Below are 19435 nucleotides of genomic sequence, written 5' to 3' on the forward strand. Positions count from 1 at the left end.
AAGGTTTAATAGACAGCTCCCACAAAACTCAGTGAATGTTTTTTGTTGCCGCTGCTGCTGTTGCTTTGTGGTAGAGTCTCACTCTGTCGCCAGGCTGGAGTGTAGTGGCACGATCTCAGCTCACTGCAACCTCCGCTTCCTGGGTTCAAGCGATTCTTCTGCCTCAGCCTCCCAAGTAGCTGGGATTACAGGCGCGTGCCACCACACCCAGCTAATTTTTGTATTTTTAGTAGAGATGGGGTTTCACCGTGTTGGCCAGGATGGTCTCAATCTCCTGACCTCATGATCCGCCCGCCTCAGCCTCCCAAAGTGCTGGAATTGCAGGCATGAGCCGCTGCACCCAGCCTGATATTTTTTTTCTCAGTGGTTCTAGTTTTGCAGGACAGAACTAAAGGGTGAATTGAGAATTAAACATACTAACTATGAGTGAATATTATGTATCCTTCCTACTGTGGGGTCTTTGACCTAAATCTTTGTCAGGTTTCCTAACCCTAACGTCTTGTGTTTCCTCAGATTTCTAGTAAGGTCTGTTCTTGGTTTGGTCCTAAGGTCTTTTCAGAATGGACTGTATAGCCAATTATTTGGTAGTAGATAATGCATGAACAGGTAGAGTTGTTGAACTGACAGACTGAGCCTGAGTTTGGATGGGTCACCATAGAGTACTTCCCTCACAAGAAGCTCGTCTTAAGAAGAGTCATGAGAGGCCAGGTGCGGTGGCTGACGCCTGTAATCCCAGCACTGTGGGGAGGCCGAGGTGGGCGGGTCACGAGGTCAAGAGGTCGAGACCATCCTGGCCAACATGGTGAAACCCCGTCTCTACTAAAAAAAATACAAAAAATTAGCCGGGCGTGGTGGCAGGCACCTGTAATCCCAGCTACTTGGGAGGCTGAGGCAGGAGAATTGCTTGAACCCGGGAGGTAGAGGTTGCAGTGAGCCAAGATCGCGCCATTGCACTCCAGCCTGGGCAAAAAGAGCGAAACTCCGACTCAAAAAAAAAGGGAGTCCTGAGAGTTAGCAGGGCATTTTGTAATTGGATTTTTGTTGTAGTTGCATTCAGGTCATTGTGTACCAGTCTGCTGGCTAGTTAGTTGCTGGCTGTAGGATGGACATGAGAGTTCATTGGTCAAGTGACATTCAGGCTGGTTTCTTCTGAGATGGCTCAGCATTCAAAATCTAGTACAATGGTAAAATTTTTTGAAAATGTTACTACCTTCATTCTGTTCCTTGGCAGGGTGGTAAAGATTTTTAAATTCTGAAGCAGAATCTCTTTTGCCAAATAGAGTTGAAAGACAGCTGTGCTTAACAGTAAAGATACTTTGCATAGCCTTCTAAGTGGCTAGGGAAATCTTCAAAAGTGATGTTCTCAACTGCTCCATCCCTAGTGGCTTTTGTATTTTGGCTAATTAATCAGAAACTCTAGTTTGGGAGTCACTATACAGAAAAATTGGAATATTGACACTTCAGCATTTGCTAGTGCTGAACTTGATGAAGGAATATATAAATATACATGTATCTCTTGGGTCCTAAAAGTAAGCCTCTAGAGAGGCATTTCATGTGTTTTTATGCAGAATTGGCAGGGGAATTAAATGCAGTAGCTCAGAAATTGCGCTAAATCCAGAGTAACAAAACTAACTTTAAAAGCTCTGAAGTGTATATTTAGATTTGGCTGGTTTTTTACCAATCTTATTCCATTTTATTCCAGGAAACAACTTATTTTTATACTTTAAACAGATCTTATCTTGGAGAGTGTACCGGAGATTTGTTCCTTAGGAGAATTTTGTATATTCTTTTTTGGCATATGAATTTTAAATGCCTCCTTCAGGGTACCTGTGGTAGGGCACTTACCTAAAAGGAAAGACAAAGCCTCTTTTGCATTTTGGCACTAACAGGATCTCTGGATAGTAATTGGCCTGGTGCAGTGCTAGACTCAGGAAGCCATCTGCCCTGCCACCCTTTCCAAATTCAGAGGCTGAGGTAATTTGTTGGAAATGACAATCAAAAACCGGACTTTTGCTGGATTTTCCCAAAAAATAAATAGAACTTTTTCCTAGGCCTGGAATTGTAAATTTCTAGGAAAAAGAATGAGGGACACCTGGCACAGAAAGTTGTACCCTGAGAACACTGTTTGAAGTTCCTCATGGTCACTAGTCTACTTGTTGCCAGCCTTTGTGGCCTTTCCCTTCCAGCATGCACATCCAGCCTGATCAGAATTCAAGTCTTGCTTTTGTCATTTGGCAAGCAGGCTCTGAGGGATGCTTTCTGCCTCTCAGAAAAAGACAGGAAGTGTATTCCTCCACTTTCATGGATGTCTTACTGCTAATGGTATGGGCATATCAGCTGAGTACTGGAGAATGTCTGATAGAAGCCATCATTTCAATGCTTATTCCATGAAAAGCAATAGGACCAGTAATTACGCTTTTGGAGATTAGCTTATGGTGAACTAGAATTCTTTTCATATTATAAGATTTTAAAGTCAAGTTAGTAACTAAATCACCAGGAAAAGTTAAGTGGAAACCACTGGTTTTTATATGTTCAGGGACAAAGACACAAGCATCTCCCTCTTAGGCAGTTGTAAAGATGTATTTTGAGGGCTCTTTCTGCCTGTTTGCATGTGTGGGTATGTCTGTAGGGTATTTTCCTGAACTGGGAACACTGAGTCCAAGTCAGTAATTTTGGTAGATATTGCCAAACTCTTCTCCATCAGGGTAGTAGCATTTTATTGTCTACCAGTGATGGAGAGGAGTGCCTGTTTTCCCAGAGTATGTTGTAAACTTTTGGATTTCTCCTGATCTGATAGGTTAAAGGTGGTGTCTGTGTCTGCTTATGATGACATAAAAAGATGTTCTGAGGTCAGAACATCTTTTCTTATGTTATAGACCATTTGATTTTCTTATGAAGTGTCTCTTTATGTCCTTTACCCATTATTCCGTAGGGTCATTGAGCTTCTCAATTTCTTTACATACTAGGGAGAGTAGACTTTCGTCTGTGATTAAGAGTTGAAATATTTTCTCCAGTTTGTCATTGGACCGTGTTTCGTGGGGCTTTTTCCACCATGTGGAAGTTTGTTTTTACATAATCAAATTAATCAATCTTGCCTTTTATGGCTTCTAGATTTTGAGTTATAGGTAGAAAACCCTTCCCTACTCGAAGGTTATAAAGAAATTTACCTATGTTATTTTCTGAGTATTTTTACAGTTACATATTTTATACATGATTTTTCTTAAGTGTTGAGAGCTCCTCTTGGTATATGGTATGAAAGAATGATCTTTTTTTCTAAATGGCTATCCAGTGGTCCCAGTAGCAGTTATTTCCTTTTTTACACCCCGATTTAAGATGCTACCTTTATCATATGCTAAATTCCTTATATATATTTGGATTTATTCCGAACTTCCTATGATAAGTAGTACTTTGGAAGAGAGAAATAGTCTGATGCTCAAAAGACATCCTAGCCAGAAGGAGAGTAAAAAGGCAATATTGCTGGATTACGTATAACAAAGATGCCAATGAAGATGGAGGGCCGTTCGGTGGTGTTTGTTTGTTTGTTTAAGCTTTATTTAGGAGAGAGAACTGAGGAGAAGCAAAAACATCAGATAATCTAAAGAATAGTCCCAGTCAGGCACAGTGGCTCACGCCTGTAATCCCAGCACTTTGGGAGGCCTAGGCAGGTGGATCACTAGAGGCCAGTTTGAGACCAGCCTGGCTAACATGGTAAAACCCTGTTTCTACTTTAAAGGCCAAAAATTAGCCGGGAATGGTGGCACACGCCTGTAATCTCAGCTACTCATGAGGCTGAGACATGAAAATCACTTGAACCTAGGAGGTGGAGGTTGCAGTGAGCCAAGATCACGCCACTGCACTCCAGCCTGGGTGACAGAGTGAGACCCTGTCTCAAAAAAGAAAGAAAGAATAGGCCCAAGCCAGAAACATATCGTTGACCGAGTCTTAAATATGTTATTTTCCATATACAAAACTAATGAATGCTAATAAGTCACCACTGGTTTATAAATACCCCATCTCATTGTGAATACCATATGTACCTGTGAATTAGAGCCTTGGAGACACTTAACAAACACAAGAAAATGCCAGCAGTTACGTATCTGTTCTGTTTAATTCCTTAGGACTGAAAAGTAAAACCAGTAGAAGTTAAAAAGCTTCTTAACCCCTTTGTAGAATAAAAAATGTTTTCTAGAGAAGGGCGATTTTAGAAGCTTTGCTCTAGAAATTTCCATTTGGGATAATCTTGACCCCTTCCCTTCCTTTGCAGATATTTTTCCTTCGGGGAACAAAATCTTTTCAAAAGGGGACTAATCTAACCCAGCTTATGGTCATTTCTTTTCCTACTTAAAGCTTGGTAATGTTAGCACGAGAGGCAGTTTGTGAAATAGGTGAGGTCCCAGGCTGGGCATTGGGGCTCCTCAGCCATCATCTTTCTTTTGCCATTAATTGACGAGAGGGCTTGCTAATCAGTGTGTATTCTTCCTGCCTGCAACTGGAAACAGCCCTTGCCTATTCCTGTACAGTGTGATGATACTAAACCAGCTAGGGTAGAAGCACTTGCTTTCTCTCAGCAAGGCATGTGCTACATAGCCTCTTTGAAAGACAGAAGAATAAATTATAAAGATAAATTAAGCAGGATCTTTGATTTGAACTCATAACCTGGTAGGGGAGCCAGATGCATTAATGAATAGTAAAATGTCATAGTAGAGGTTTGTAGAAAAGACATGGCAGCTCCAGCAAGAGAGCAGTACCTGCCTGGGTTTGTTGGAGATGGTATTAGGAGGCGGTATTTGAGCAGCAGTAGAAGGGCACGCAGGCCACATGGCTGTGTAACCATGCCATCAGAACTCCTAAAACAAGAGACCTTGGAGAGTCCTTGGCTGCATCCTCCTGCTATCTATCATCTTGGAAGGCCTACTTGATGAATTTGGATCATCCAGTTTTACTGGCATTGCTAGAAAATATACTTCTGTTCTTGCAGATCTGGCTGAGAGAGGGAAGCCTTGTATTACTTGTCTGTTTACATAGAAATGTATGGACTGTAGAAGCTTCAGGTTTGGAGATTGGAACATAGAAGGAAGGGCTTCCTTTATGAGCACCAAGACAACTCAGCTTCTTTCATTCCATTGTCTTCTGTCCCCAAGAAGAGCTTAAGTTTGCTCTAAAGATTTTATTGATGAATTCTAAATAGCAACAGGATCCTCAGTGAAAAAAGACTCATGCAAAGTCCCAGAGCCCAGAGAAAGTATGGTAGTTTATCACCTATGTTGGTGCAAAGGAAAAGGATTATCACTACGTTTCATCACATTTCGAAGATCTGACTTATTAAGTACTTTGCAGTCTCTCCCGTTTGAATCTGAACTGTAGTGGTAGCAGCTAGCACTTGTAATATTTCAGGTTTGGTGTAGTTTATTTTTAACCTTCTGCTGGTCTGGAGGGCTACAAAGGTCACACCACATAGAACAAACCCTATAGCTTAAGTTGCCACTCATCTTACACCCACTTCTCTTCTGGTTGCTTTTGCTTTGTCTTGGCAGGAGTTCAAAGAAGGACGCAGAGCCAGCCACACAGCCCCACAGGTCCTCTTTAGCCACAGGGAACCTCCTCTGGAGCTGAAAGACACGGACGCCGCTGTGGGTGACAACATTGGCTACATTACCTTTGGTGAGCAGGGTGCACTTGCTGCTTTCGTGCGGCTTTAATGAGTTCACACAGCAGAATACCTAAATCTGCACAGAACCTTGGTTAACATTTTAAGGTAGGCAAACGCAGGCATACCAAGTTGTTCCTGTTGCCATTGCAGTGACTAAAGGAGGGATGTCACAGGGTATTAATTACAGAGCAGGCCATATGCTATTTTTATACAGTAATCCTTTCCTTTATTTTTTTCCCCATTTTTCTTAAATCTTAAAAATAAGACTGAATTCTAATATCCAGTTAAGGTCCCTTCGATAGTTCAGCTGGTAGAGCAGAGGACTATAGCTACTTCCTCAGTAGGAGACGTCCTTAGGTCGCTGGTTCGATTCCAGCTTGAAGGAGACAAGTACAGTTTTGGCTGGGCACGGTGGTTCATGGCTGTAATCCCAGCACTTTGGGAGGTCAAGGCAGGCGGATCACGAGGTCAGGAGATCAAGACCATCTTGGCCAATGTTGTGAAACTCTGTCTCTACTAAAATACAAAAAAAAATTAGCTGGGCATGGTGACGCGCATCCGTAGTCCCAGGTACTCCGGAGGCTGAGGCAGGAGAATTGGTTGAACCCGGGAGGTGGAGGTTGTAATGAGCTGAGATCACGCCACTGCACTCCAGCCTGGGCAACAGAGCAAGACTCTGTCTTCAAAAAAAAGAGTTGAGGCTGGGTGCGGTGTCTCACGCCTGTAATCCTAGCACTGTGGGAGGCCAACACGGGCAGATCACCTGAGGTCAGGAGTTCGAGACCAGCCTGGCCAACATGGTGAAACACTCCATCTCTACCAAAAAAATACAAAAACATTAGCTGGACGTGGTGGTGTGCGCCTGTAATCCCAGCTACTTGGGAGGCTGTGGCACAAGAATCCCTTGAACCCAGGAGGCAGAGGTTGCAGTGAGCTGAGATCATCACACCATTGCATTCCAGCCCGGATGACAGAATGAGACCTTGTCTCGAAAAAAGAGAAGAGTTAAGGATAGGCCGGGCACAGTGGCTCATGCCTGTAATCCCAGCACTTTGGGAGTCCGGGGTTTGTGGATCACTTGAGTCCAGGAGTTTGGGACCAGCCTGGATAACATGGTGCAACCTCATCTCTACAAAAAGCAAGGGGCCAGGCGCAATGGCTCACACCTGTAATCCCAGCACTTGAAGAGGCCAAGGCGAGCAGATCACTTGAGGTCAGGAGTTCGAGACCAACCTGGCCAACATGGTGAAACCACATCTCTACTAAAAATACAAAAATTAGTTGGACATGGTGGCATGTGCCTGTAGTCCCAGCTACTCGGCCAGGCGAGGCATGGGAATTGCTTAAACCCGGGAGGTGGAGGTTGCAGCAAGCCGAGATTGTCCTGCTGTGCTCCAGCCTGGGAGACTGTCTCAAAAAAAGATAGCTAGGCATGGTGGTGCATGACTGTAGTCATAGCTACTTGAGAGGCTGAGGTGGGAGGATCACTTGAACCCAGGAGGTCGAGGCTGCAGTGAGCTGTGATGGCACTGCTACACTCCAGCCTGGGTGGCAGAGTGAGACCCTGTCTCACCAGAAAAAGGAGTTAAGAAGAGAACCACCTACAGCTAGATGGGGGCTCTCTGTCATTTGGCAATTCTTGGTTTTTTGCTTATTAAGCCCAAGCTCCAGCCATGATCCACTTACTCCGCTTTTTCACGGAATAAATTCAGGTCTTCCTTCAGTTGCTCCGGCCTCATGCATTGGCTGATTATGATAACTTACAGTTTGGAATTAACAGCTTGTTCATACTGTACCCAATGCCACTGGAATGTCTCCTTTGTGAAATGTAATTTAATTCACCTCAGTGGTAAAGGTGAACCTGTTTATTGGTGATGAATCTGTTGATTTACCAAATTTCATTAAATCTAAACTATACACTTTTTTCTTTTTTCTTTCTCTCTGTCACCCAGGCTGGAGTGCAGTGGTGTGATCTCAGCTCACTGCAACCTCTGCTTCCCAGGCTCAAACAATTCTCGTGCCTCAGCTTCCCGAGTAGCTGGGACCACAGGCGTGTGCCACCACACCCGGCTAATTTTTGTATTTTTAGTAGGAACAGGGTTTCCGGCCGGGCGCGGTGGCTCACGCCTGTATTCCCAGCACTTTGGGAGGCCGAGGCGGGCGGATCACGATGTCAGGAGATCGAGACCATCCTGGCTAACACAGTGAAACCCCATCTCTACTAAAAATACAAAAACTTAGCTGGGCATGGTGGTGGGTGCCTGTAGTCCCAGCTACTCGGGAGGCTGAGGCAAGGAGAATGGCGTGAACTTGGGAGGCGGAGCTTGCAGTGAGCCAAGATCACGCCACTGCACTCCAGCCTGGGCGACAGAGCAAGAATCCGTCTCAAAAAAAAAAAAAAAAAAAAAGAAGAAGGAAACAAGGTTTCCATGTTGGCCAGGCTGATCTCAACTCCTGGCCTCAAGCGATCCACTCACTTCAGCCTCCCAAAGTGCTGGGATTACAGGCGTGTGCCACCGCACCCAGCCAGCTATACCATTTTTTTCAAGTTTTTGTCTTTGAAGCTGGGATGCATCTTACAATTTATGGCACGTCACAGTTTAATTGGCAGCATGTTTCTCTTGTGGTACATAAAATTATGGCAGACTTACAGTCATAAGCACCTTAGATTCTTTGAAATATAGTTGTCTTCAGGCCGGGCGTGGTGGCTGAAGCCTGTAATCCCAGCACTTTGGGAGGCTGAGGCAGGCGGATCACGAGGTGAGGAGATTGAGACCATCCTGGCTAACACGGTGAAACCCTGTCTTTACAAAAAATACAAACAAATTAGCCGGGCATTGTGGCGGGCACCTGTAGTCCCAGTTACTCTGGAGGCTGAGGCAGGAGAATCGCTTGAATCTGGGAGGCAGAGGTTGCTGTGAGTCGAGATCGAGATCGTGCCACTGCACTCCAGCCTGGACGACTGAGCGAGACTCCGTCTCAGAAAAAAAAAAAAGAAAGGAAGAAATATAGTTGTCTTCTATTGTGGTGTTCATTTACTTTCAGGCCACGGCACATTGACACAGAAATTCCACACTTCCTTAGGAGGCATTCCTTTTCATTTCAACAAAAACTTCAGACAACTGACGGGTTTTGCAGATAGTGAGTAGAGGAGGTACAGCAGGTAAAAACAATTCCAGAAAACAGGGCAAGAGGGGCATGCAGGCCTGCTGTAGTGCAAAGGAGTTTGTGATGAGCACTGAAGTCTTTTTTTGAGATGGAGTCACTCTGTCACTCAGACTGGAGTGCAGTGGCACCATGTTGGCTCACTGCAACCTCCACCTCCCGGGTTTAAGCGATTCTCCTGCCTCAGCCTCCTAAGTAGCTGAGATTACAGGCACACGCCATCACATGTGGCTAATTTTTATATTTTTAGTAGAGATGGGGTTTCACCATGTTGGCCAGGCTGGTCTCAAAACTCCTGATCTCAGATGATCAGCCTGCCTCGGCCTCCCAAAGTGCTGGGATTACAGGCGTGAGCCACCGCGCCCAGCCTCACACAGGTCGTTAGGTGGCTGGTGCCACAGGGTGGACTTCAGTCATGCCCAGTCAGAGCAGCTCCTCCTGCCTGGCCTATCATGAGGGTTCGGGTCCTTACACCTTATTGTCTGTTTTCACAGTGAGAATATGGGAAATTCTCTGGCATCTGTTTTCTGGGAAGGTTTACTCTATTTCAGCACCAAGGACCTAAGACAGGCAGCTGCATTTCCTAATCCTGATTCCTTAAGGTAAACTGTTACAGCCAGTTAGTATGATCCTGGAGTGTGTCCAGCTGCAGAGGCAAGAGCTAGTACATGTGTGGCAGACCGGAAACAGATTTCAAAATGCACAGCTGCAGAATTCAGGAGTAGAATGAAGGCCTAGGGTCAAGCCCTGTTTTTCATCATGGGCTCCTCCATTCACACTCGTTGACACCTTTCCTGGCCATGCTGTTTAACTTCCATGTCAAGAAAAAACCCTGACAAAGCCTGGTAGTACTGACACAAGTGGAGTGTACTTAAGCAGAGAGGGAGTGACGTTCACTAGGCTGTTGTTCTTCCCCACCCTTTGGCATTTGTGTTGTGTTCTGACGCCTTGTTTGTGTCTTCCGCCTTCAGTGCTGTTCCCTCGTCACACCAATGCCAGTGCTCGAGACAACACCATCAACCTGATCCACACGTTCCGGGACTACCTGCACTACCACATCAAGTGCTCTAAGGTGAGGGGGGTGCCAACATCTCAGCCTCTATGCTCTGGGTCTTTTCCTTCACCAGAACTTGTGACAAAAAGTCATTCCATTAGTCTAGGCTGTGGATATTGACTCTTAGGTAGATAATTCTAGAGGCTTCAAGAAACCGTGGTCTTTCTTCATCAAGCCACTGTCCCCCACCCCTCCCCATAGCAGAGATGAATATTTGTTTCCAGAATTGCTCACCTTCCTGCTTCCCTGCAGGGCCTGGGTCAATCCCAGGGTGTATGTTCCCAAACGCCCCTGATGACCTCTCTGATGAAAGCAAAGCTGTCTTTCTAGACCATGACTGTGCTTCAGTACCTGTTACGTTTGTTCCCAGGCCTATATTCACACACGTATGCGGGCGAAAACGTCTGACTTCCTCAAGGTGCTGAACCGCGCACGCCCAGATGCCGAGAAAAAAGAAATGAAAACAATCACGTAAGTTAGGCAGCACCCCAGCGACCACCTTCCTCTCCTGAGTCACCGAGAAGGAAGCAGTGGGCACTGGTGGCCTGGTCCTCCATGTGTCTGGGCACTGGCTACATGTGAGGTCAGCAGGGCTAAGTAGATAAACCAAAGGTGGGATTCCAGGTTCTCACTGCCAAATAGGCCAGGATGGGTTTCCTTGTTTCCGTATCTTTGTGAGCTGTGAGAATGGCAGCTAGGAAATAAAGTTTACCAAGAGACTGTTCTTTTTTGACCTGAGTTATGAGGTCAGTCTTGTGCTTCTGGTGGTCTTTCTGGAGAGATGGAGTAAGTTGCTTAGGGACCTTTAATTGGGTAAATAGGCCTGAAACCACCCCACTAAGTGTTCTTTTTCCTGGTCCACTCTCAGCAGGAAGTTTGCATGCAGAGGAAGGTTCTCTTTATCAGGGATAGAATTGAGGAGAGCCCTGACGGGCGCGGTGACTCACGGCTGTAATCCCAGCACTTTGGGAGGCTGAGACGGGTGGATCACGGGGTCAGGAGTTCAGGACCAGCCTGGCCAAGATGGTGAAACCCCATCTTTACTAAAAATACAAAAAAAATTAGCCGGTCGTGGTGGCAGGCGCCTGTAGTCCCAGCTACTCGGGAGGCTGAGGCAGAGAATTGCTTGAGCCCAGGAGGCAGAGGTTGCAGTGAGCCAAGATTGTGCCACTGCACTCCAGCCTGAGCGACAGAGTAAGACTTAGTCTCAAAAAAAAAAAAAATTTTGAGGAGAGCCCTAAATAGGGGTGTGGCTCTGCATGCAGAAAAGGCGAGCATGGCCTAGAGCCTGGAGAGTTCCATCTTTGTGAAAGGTGCCAGACCTTGGTTCTTCTTCTGATGAAATTCAGGCAGTCCTGTCCTTAAGATAAGGTAATAGTGTTCATCTGCTGTTTTTTTATTTGTTTTGGGTTTTTGTTTTTTTTTTTTGGTGGGGATGTTGGGGGAGACAAAGTCTCGCTCTGTCGCCCAGGCTGGAGTGCAGTGGCACGATCTCAGCTCACTGCAGCCTCCGCCTCCCAACTAGCTGAGACTGCAGGTGCACGCCACCACGCCTGGCTAATTTTTTGTATTTTAGTAGAGATGGGGGTTTCACCGTGTTGCCCAGGCTGGTCTCGAACTCGTGAGCTCAGGCAATCCACCCACCTCGGCCTCCCATCTGCTGTCTTTTGTACCAGTTGAACTAAAAGTCTTGAGGTCATAAGCCTCCCTCACAGCCAGTGTATTTGCCAGCACCCCAGTACTGTTGTTGTTTTGTTTTTGTTTTTTGTTTTTTGAGATGGAGTTTCGCTCTTGGAGCACAGGCTGGAGTGCAGAGGCACAATCTTAGTTCACTACGACCTCTGCCTCCTGGGTTCAAGCAATCCTCTTGCCTCAGCCTCCCAAGTAGCTGGGACTACAGGCGTGCGCCACTAAGCCCGGCTAATTTATTTGTATTTTTAATAGAGACAGGGTTTCACCATTTTGGCCAGGCTGGTCTTGAACTGCTGACCTCGTGATCCGCCTGCCTCAGCTTCCCAAAGTGTTGGGATTACAGGCGTGAGCCACCATGCCCAGCCCGGTACTCTGTGATCCCCAGCCTGGAGTGCAGTGGTGCAATCTTGCATCACTGCAGGCTCAACCTCCTGGGCTCAAGCAATCCTCCCATCTCAGCCCCCCAAGTAGCTGGGACCACAGGCATGCACCATCACAGCTGGCTAATTTTTGTAGAGACAGGATTTCACCATGTTGTCCAGGCTGGTCTCGAACTCCTGGACTCAAGTGATCCTCCCACCTCAGCCTCCCAAAGTGTTGGGATAACAGACATGAGCCACCACACCTGGCCCAGCACTCAGTACTCTTGAGGCAAAGTTTTAGTGGGTGTGGTACGCCTAGGGCTTTACACTCTCTCTCTTGCATTTGAGGGCTCTTCTACCAAGTTAGTTTCTGCTGCCATTTGAAAGGATGAGAAAGAGATCCAAGGACTTGAGCAGTAGGTGAGGGTTTTCAGACATTCTCAAAAAGCAGTTTAAGGCCGGGTGCGGTGGCTTACACTTGTAATCCCAGCACTTTGGGAGGCCGAGGCGGGCGGATCACCTGAGGTCAGGAGTTGGAGACCTCCAGCCTGACCAACATGGAGAAACCCCATCTCTACTAAAAATACAAAATTAGCTAGGCATGGTAGTGCATACCTGTCATCCCAGCTACTCTGTAGGCTGAGGCAGGAGAATCACTTGAATCTGGGAGGCAGAGGTTGTGGTGAGCTGAGATCGCACCATTGCACTCCAGCCTGGGCAACAAGAGCGAAACTCCATCTCAAAGAAAAAAGCAGTTTAAGTCACCCCAACTTCTTTAGGCAAAGGCCTGTCTCTGTAGCAGCTCAGAGAGGAGTGTCCAAATGCCATGCAATGAAATGGCAGCATCGTTTCTTTTCTGCAGTTCTTGGGCAGATCTTTAAATGGGCAAAGTGGCTAACAAGGTGGGTGGGCAGGTGAGAGGATGTGCTTGTGGCGCAGCGGAAGCGTGCTGGGCCCATAACCCAGAGGTCGATGGATCGAGAGGATGTGCTTGCTGCCCCTCCAGAACCTGGTCTCCATCCTGGTGTCTACATTTTCCCCTTTCCCTGCCTGCTCTACACAGGAGTACTTTTCTCATCAGGTACCTGTTTGGTGATCTGGAGTGTGAGGCAGCGAATTTCATGCTGCTTTCAGGGCCCAGTAGACAGGCAGTTCAGTAGAGGCCAAAAGGTAAACTGGCAGCCAGGTACAGTGAGAGGGAAGTCTGACCTGGCAGCCTTTGATAACCGGACTGGAAGGCTGGGCATCATAATAGTCTAAGGGCTGCCGGCGTCACCTTTGGCACTGGTAGCTGCTTGTGCATCCAGGAGGAAGGCCTGTCAGGCAGCTGCTGCCCGATTCCACAGCCAGCAGGCAGTCTTGGGAGTCCCTGCCCAGTGAGTGCAGTTGTGTAGCGGGCAGGGATAGCTCCCTGTCCTGGTGAGAGACCCAGGAAAGGATGAATCCTTGAAATGAACAGACTGTTCATAAGCCTCCTCTCTGGGACTTAGAAAGAGCAACTTTGCCTTCTTCTGTGCTGCAGCTTCTCTTTGGCAGAGTTGGGTCCCAGAAAGGAGAAGCAGGAGACAAACAGCTGCATCCACCCTGAAAACCAGATTATGTTACTAATGGTGGGTAGGAGTTAAGTGACTCAGCTGTGGGCAGAAGCCAGGAACCCTCGATGGGCCGCCCAGAATTGAACACTCATGAGCTTTTCATTTGGAGAGAAGGATAATAAGGTGTAGTAGCTTCATTTTGGAATAAGCAATACATCCAAGGCAGGGAAAATGTAGAGCCCTTGTTTTTGCCCTGATTTCCCATAGTTCTCAGCTCTATCTTCCAGGCTGCTTTCCCAGATACTGTTAGGTACCAGTTAGAGGCTCTGTCCTTGAGAACCACCTAGCCCGTCTGGAGAAATACTGGGTAGAACAGGACACCACAATTCAGGAGCCTCGAACCAGGCAGGTGTTGTGTAAGCCAGAGGAGGAGTCACCACATGATAGCAGAAATACCTTTAGCCTTCGAAGTTTTGAGGATTGCTCTGAACCAGCCACCTGCCTTCATGGTGAGAGATGAAGGAACTGCTATCTGGGAGCCCTGAGAGGTATACGCTGTGTAGGAGGAGCTGACAAATGAGGTAGTACTAAGAAGACGGTTGAGCCTAGTCGGAAATTCAGGTACGTCTAGGCCATCCAGAAATTGTGGGCAAGTGATTCTTCTATCTGACTTGGTACGTTGAATGTCCTTATGGGCTTAACACTGATATTCCCGGGCATCCAAAGTATCCAATAGGAAGGAAGAGCTGGTGAAACCATTCTGTGAAAGCCAGATTTTAGCCGATGTCCTGTGGTTCCAGTGCCTCTGCTTAAGGAATCTAGCCCTTTCCACCTCTTGTTAGGTGTTTCTTTGGGATCCCATCTAGTCTAGGAGTGTGGGGTGGGAGGAAAGGGCAGCCAGAAACTGACCTTCGCACTTATCTCTCCTTTTGAAGGGGGAAGACATTTTCATCCCGCTAATCTTGGGAATAAGAGGAGGAAGCGGCTGGCAACTGAAGGCTGGAACACTTGCTACTGGATAATCGTAGCTTTTAATGTTGCACCTCTTCAGGTTCTTAAGGGATTCTCCGTTTTGGTTCCATTTTGTACACGTTTGGAAAATAATCTGCAGAAACGAGCTGTGCTTGCAAAGACTTCATAGTTCCCAAGAATTAAAAAAAAAAAAAAAAAAAGAATTCCACTTGATCAACTTAATTCCTTTTCTTTATCTTCCCTCCCTCACTTCCCTTTTCTCCCGCCCTCTTTTCCAAGCTGTTTCGCTTTGCAATATATTACTGGTAATGAGTTGCAGGATAATGCAGTCTTAACTTGTTTTCTCCTAAGTATTTGAGTTCAAAACTCCTGTATCTAAAGAAATACGGTTGGGGTCATTAATAAAGAAAATCTTTCTATCTTACATGAGAATTTGCTGGGTTTCTGGACTGCGAGTCCAAAGTGAGAAGAGAAGGAAGGAAGAAGGATAGACCTATACTGCCCTTGAACCTGCAAACCTAAGCTGGGAAGCCCTAGTTTCAGGAGCCCATCAGGTTTAGGTCCTCACCTCCCCTAGAGGAGAGAATGGCTGGCCAGTGAGCTATATTTAAACTTTTTTTTTTTTTTCCCCCTGAGAGACAGGGTCATTACCTCCTGGGCTCAAGTGATCCTCCCACCTCAGCCTCCCAAGTAGCTGGGATTACAGGTGCATACCACTATGCCTGGCTAATTTTTTGTATTTTTAGTAGAGATGAGGTTTCGCCATCTTGCCCAGGCTGGTCTCAAACTCCTAGACTCAGGCAGTTTGCTTGCTTCACACTCTCAAAGTGCTGGGATTACAGGCGTGAGCTACGGAACCCAGCGAGCTATTAATACAAACTTAATGCTTCCTTATAAAGCTTGGTCCCTGAGACTCTGTGGCTGCTCCTGAAGCTCCCTGGACAATGACAGAGAAATTAAAGGGTTTTCTGGTTTATCTTTTTATTGTGAATAATGTGTGGAATTTCCCAAAATGTGTTCCTTAGTGTGTGGTCCTGCAGGACATTGATGAGTATTCATGTGTGGGTCTGATGCAGACTAACTGGCCACAGTTTGTCTTTCTCACATGGCAGCCCAAAAGACTGCTCTCAGGGAGAGCAGTTGTCAAAAACAGTACAGAGCCTAGTAGAGCAGCTGTCCCCCAGCAGGACTCTGGTCCCTGAAATGAAATTGCTTCAGAAAGTTTGCTTGGTTGGTGTGAGGAATTAAGAGGAGAATTTTAGGGACACCTGCAACGGTCTGATGGTCACTCTAATGGTTTCTGCCTTCCGTGGCAGTGTGTTTCATACTGGCTTGGGACCCATTAATTGTGGTTGTGACTGTATCACAACCAGCATTTTTGTTTTCTAAACTTTTGATTTTGAGATAACTGTAGATTTAAATATGGTTGTAAGAAACAATACAGAGAGATCCTGTATACCTTCCACTTGGTTCCCCCACCATGCTAACATCTTGTATAATTGTAGTATAGCATCACAGCCAAGAAAAAGTCATTAGTATAGTCCACCCACCTTCTTCAGATTTGGCTGGATTTACGTGCACTGTATGTGATGTACATCTGTGCATTTTTATCATATGTGTAGCTTTATGTGACACCAGCATTTTTAAGCAATTGAATAGTATCAGAGTGCATCACATCTGTTAAGGGTAAGTGTTGATTTGAAAACGTATTTTAGTTACATATGCACATCATGACTGGATTGTAGAAATGTCTCTTGACTGTGAGTCACAGTGGAGAATTTTGAAAACCACAGGTCGTTCAGTCATCAGACTTGATTTTATTTCACTAAAATGGGCTGCTAGAGAGCTCAAGGTACTCTGATTTCTAATTGGCTGCTCAGGGTGCCCCTGACCACTTACTTCTGGTACTTGGAAAACCTAGATTAATTGGATATATTGACAGCAACATATGCATTCTCTACCCCATGAGTTATTTAAGGGGTTTTCAAGTGTAATTTTGACTAGAAGCAGTTTTTGCTCTTTTTTTATTTTAATTTTAGTATTTAGAGACAGGGTCTCACTGTGTTGCCGAGGCTGTACTCAAGCTCCTGACCTCCGGAGTAGCTGGAACTACAGGCACCTTGCCACCATGTCCAGCTGAGTTTTTGCATTCTTTCTTAGTAGAACATAACTAATGTTGGAGCTCACTGTACTCTTTTGCCAGTACTAGGAATCTGATTTCCGGTAAGTACTGTAGGTGGCAGAACCAAGGTTGCTTAGAAGATACGGAGTTAGGAGAAAAATGAAAAGGCATAAATATTTTCTACAGCAGTAAATCCTAAGGAAGTAACTAGTTCCAAGACACTGTCAGCATTAAAAATCCATAGTGCAGGCTGAGCACTGTGGCTCACACCTGTAATCGTAGTACTTTGTGAGGATGAGGAAGGAGGATTGCTTGATCCCAGAGTTTGAGACCAGCCTGGGTAACAGTGAGACTCCTTCTCCATCTCTATAAAAAAAATAAATCTGGCTGGGCACGGTGGCTCACACCTGTAATCCCAGCACTTTGGGAGGCCAAGGCGGGTGGATCACCTGAGGTCAGGAGTTTGAGACCAGCCTGGCCAACATGGTGAAACCCCATCTCTACTAAAAAAAAGTTAGCTGGGCATGGTGGCGGGTGCCTGTAATCCCAGCTACTCGGGAGGCGGAGGCAGGAGAATCACTTGAACCCAGGAGGCGGAGGTTGCAGTGAGCCAAGATATGCCATTGCACTCCAGCCTGGGCAACAAGAGCGAAACTGTCTCAAAAATAAATCTGTAGTGCAGCCTGGACAACATGGCAAGACCCTGCCTCTACAAAAAATAAAAATTGGCTGGATGTGGTGGTGCATGCCTGTGGTCCCAGCTACTCAAGAGGCTGAGGCAGGAGGATTGCTTGAGCCCTGAAGGTCAAGGCTGCAATGAGCTGTGTTGTGCCACTCCACTCCAGCCTGGGCAACAGAGTGAAACTCTGTCCCAGAAAAAAGAAAAATCCATGCTGGTGTAAACCCCTATCCAGATTGACTCTTCGCTTAACAAGGACACACTTGGTGTTAGTATGGATCTAGCCTCAAAGACCCTCGTCACAGATGAAGCAGCCCACTGTGACCAGTCGAGGCCTTAGGACCGCAGGAGGAACCTCTCAGGATGAGGGTCAAGCACACTGAGGGTGTGGGCTGGAAAAGGGATCTAGTTGTTTCTTCCTAGTCTCAGGAAGCCAGTGCCCCAAGGGGTCACACCTGGGAAGTGTAGGTGTCCTTGGATATGGGCTGTAGAGGAACAGTTTGAATCCAGGTTCCGCCATCTAATAGCTATGTGACAGCAAATTTCTTAATCTGAGCCCTGGCAGCCTCATTTAAATTGGACATAATGCCACCTACCTGAGGATTTGTAAAAGGAAAAGAGAATAAATGTCTGTTACATCATAAGCATTATGATGCCTGTAATTATAATGTCACTTAATGAATCTTGGTTCCCTTTATACACTCAAGGGGATCAGAAGTAACAGGCTGTCGCCCCAGCAAAGTCCCACAGAAGCCAACCCTCATTCGGTGCTTGGGGTTTCCCGGGGTTTCCCAGGCTTTCCCCAAGGTAGTTGGTATTTTGGTATTTTCCCCTGTTAAATGGCCCTTACTTCCGGGGCCAGGCAGGTAGGAATCTCCATGTCTGGAAAAAGTGGAACCTGGGGCAAGCTGCAAGCTAAGAATAAGGAGCTTTGCAGGAAAGACACTAAGACTCTAACAGGAAGTGGAAGGGTGGACTTGGAGGAGGAATTGAAACCAAGAAAAGGAAATAGCGCTAGCTGCTGCCTCAGCCTTCCTGAGGGGAGCTGATACTTGGAGTTGGTTTCCGTTAAGTTACCCTCATTTGGAGTAGTACTGATGAGTGCTCGACTGGAACCTGGGTCTACTCTGGTGGCAATTTTGAGTTCAAGCAGTGCTGCCCCCTACTGGGGGCTGCTAAAAGCACTGCCATTTCTGTTGTGGGGGGTTGTTCTTTTGGGTTTTTGGTTGGTTGGTTGGTTGGTTGCTTGCTTGTTTGTTTGTTTTGAGACAGAGTCTCACTCTTCACCCAGGCTGGAGTGCAGTGGTGTGATCTTGGCTCACTGCAACCTCCGCCTCCCGGGTTCAAGCAATTCTCCTGCCTCAGCCTCCGGAGTACCTGGGACCACAGGCATGTACCACCACACCCAGCTAATTTTGTATTTTTAGTAGAGGCGGGGTTTTTCCATATTGGCCAGGCTGGTCTCGAACTCCTGACAGGTGATCCACCCACCTTGGCCTCCCAAAGTGCTGGGAATACAGGCGTGAGCCACTGTGCCCAGCCCACCCTACCCTTTTTTTTTTTTTTTTTTTTTTAACAGATGAGGGAATTAAAAGGTGATTTTTTTTTTTTTTTTTTTTTTTTTTTTTGGAGACGGAGTTTTGCTCTGTTGTGCAGTGGCGCAATCTCCGCTCACTGCAACCTCCACCTCCTGGATTCAAGCGATTCTCCTGCCTCAGCCTCCTGAGTAGCTAGGATTACAGGTGCCCACCACCACACCTGGCTAATTTTTGTATTTTTAGTAGAGATGGGGTTTCACCATGTTGGCCAGACTGCTCTCAAACTCCTGACCTCAGGTGATCTGTCCACCTCGGCCTCCCAAAGTGCTGGGATTACAAGCATGAACCACCGCGCCTGGCTCTGATTTTTTTAAATCATTATTTTGAGGCAGAGTCTCACTCTCTCGCCCAGGCTGGAGTGCAGTGGCGCCATGAAGGCTCACAGCAGCCTCGACCTCCTGGACTCCAGCAATCTTCCCACCTCAGCCTCCTGAGTAGCTGGAACCACACAACATGTACCACTGTGCTCAGCTAATCTTTATTTTTTGTAGCGACGAAGTCTCACCACATTGCCCAGGCCTCGGCCTCTTAAAGTGCTGGGATTACAGGCATTGAGTGTGAAGTGTTGAACAGCGGCTCAGGGAGGCCAACCAGGATCCAGGAAAC

The 19435-nt window shown here is 46.5% G+C and overlaps 1 protein-coding gene and 1 non-coding gene across 4 annotated transcripts in view; both read left to right on the top strand.

The window, feature by feature from the left end:
- The window catches only part of ARPC2 (actin related protein 2/3 complex subunit 2), a 37678-nt gene extending 22824 nt beyond the window's left edge, over nt 1-14854 (top strand). For all 3 annotated transcript variants that reach the window (XM_063647944.1, XM_054478496.2, XM_063647945.1), the window contains exons 8-11: nt 5535-5661; nt 9787-9887; nt 10240-10340; nt 14394-14854. In XM_063647944.1, the coding sequence (XP_063504014.1) occupies nt 5535-5661; nt 9787-9887; nt 10240-10340; nt 14394-14418 (354 nt within the window). In that variant the 3' untranslated portion in view covers nt 14419-14854. The remainder of the gene's footprint in view (nt 1-5534; nt 5662-9786; nt 9888-10239; nt 10341-14393) is intronic.
- Nucleotides 5943-6035, top strand: TRNAY-AUA (transfer RNA tyrosine (anticodon AUA)). Its single transcript has 2 exons — nt 5943-5979; nt 6000-6035. It is a non-coding gene; the product is annotated as a tRNA-Tyr (tRNA).
- Nucleotides 14855-19435: the final 4581 nt, after the last annotated feature.

This window comes from Pongo pygmaeus, chromosome 11 (assembly GCF_028885625.2).
Source record: "Pongo pygmaeus isolate AG05252 chromosome 11, NHGRI_mPonPyg2-v2.0_pri, whole genome shotgun sequence".
Taxonomy (NCBI): domain Eukaryota; kingdom Metazoa; phylum Chordata; class Mammalia; order Primates; family Hominidae; genus Pongo; species Pongo pygmaeus.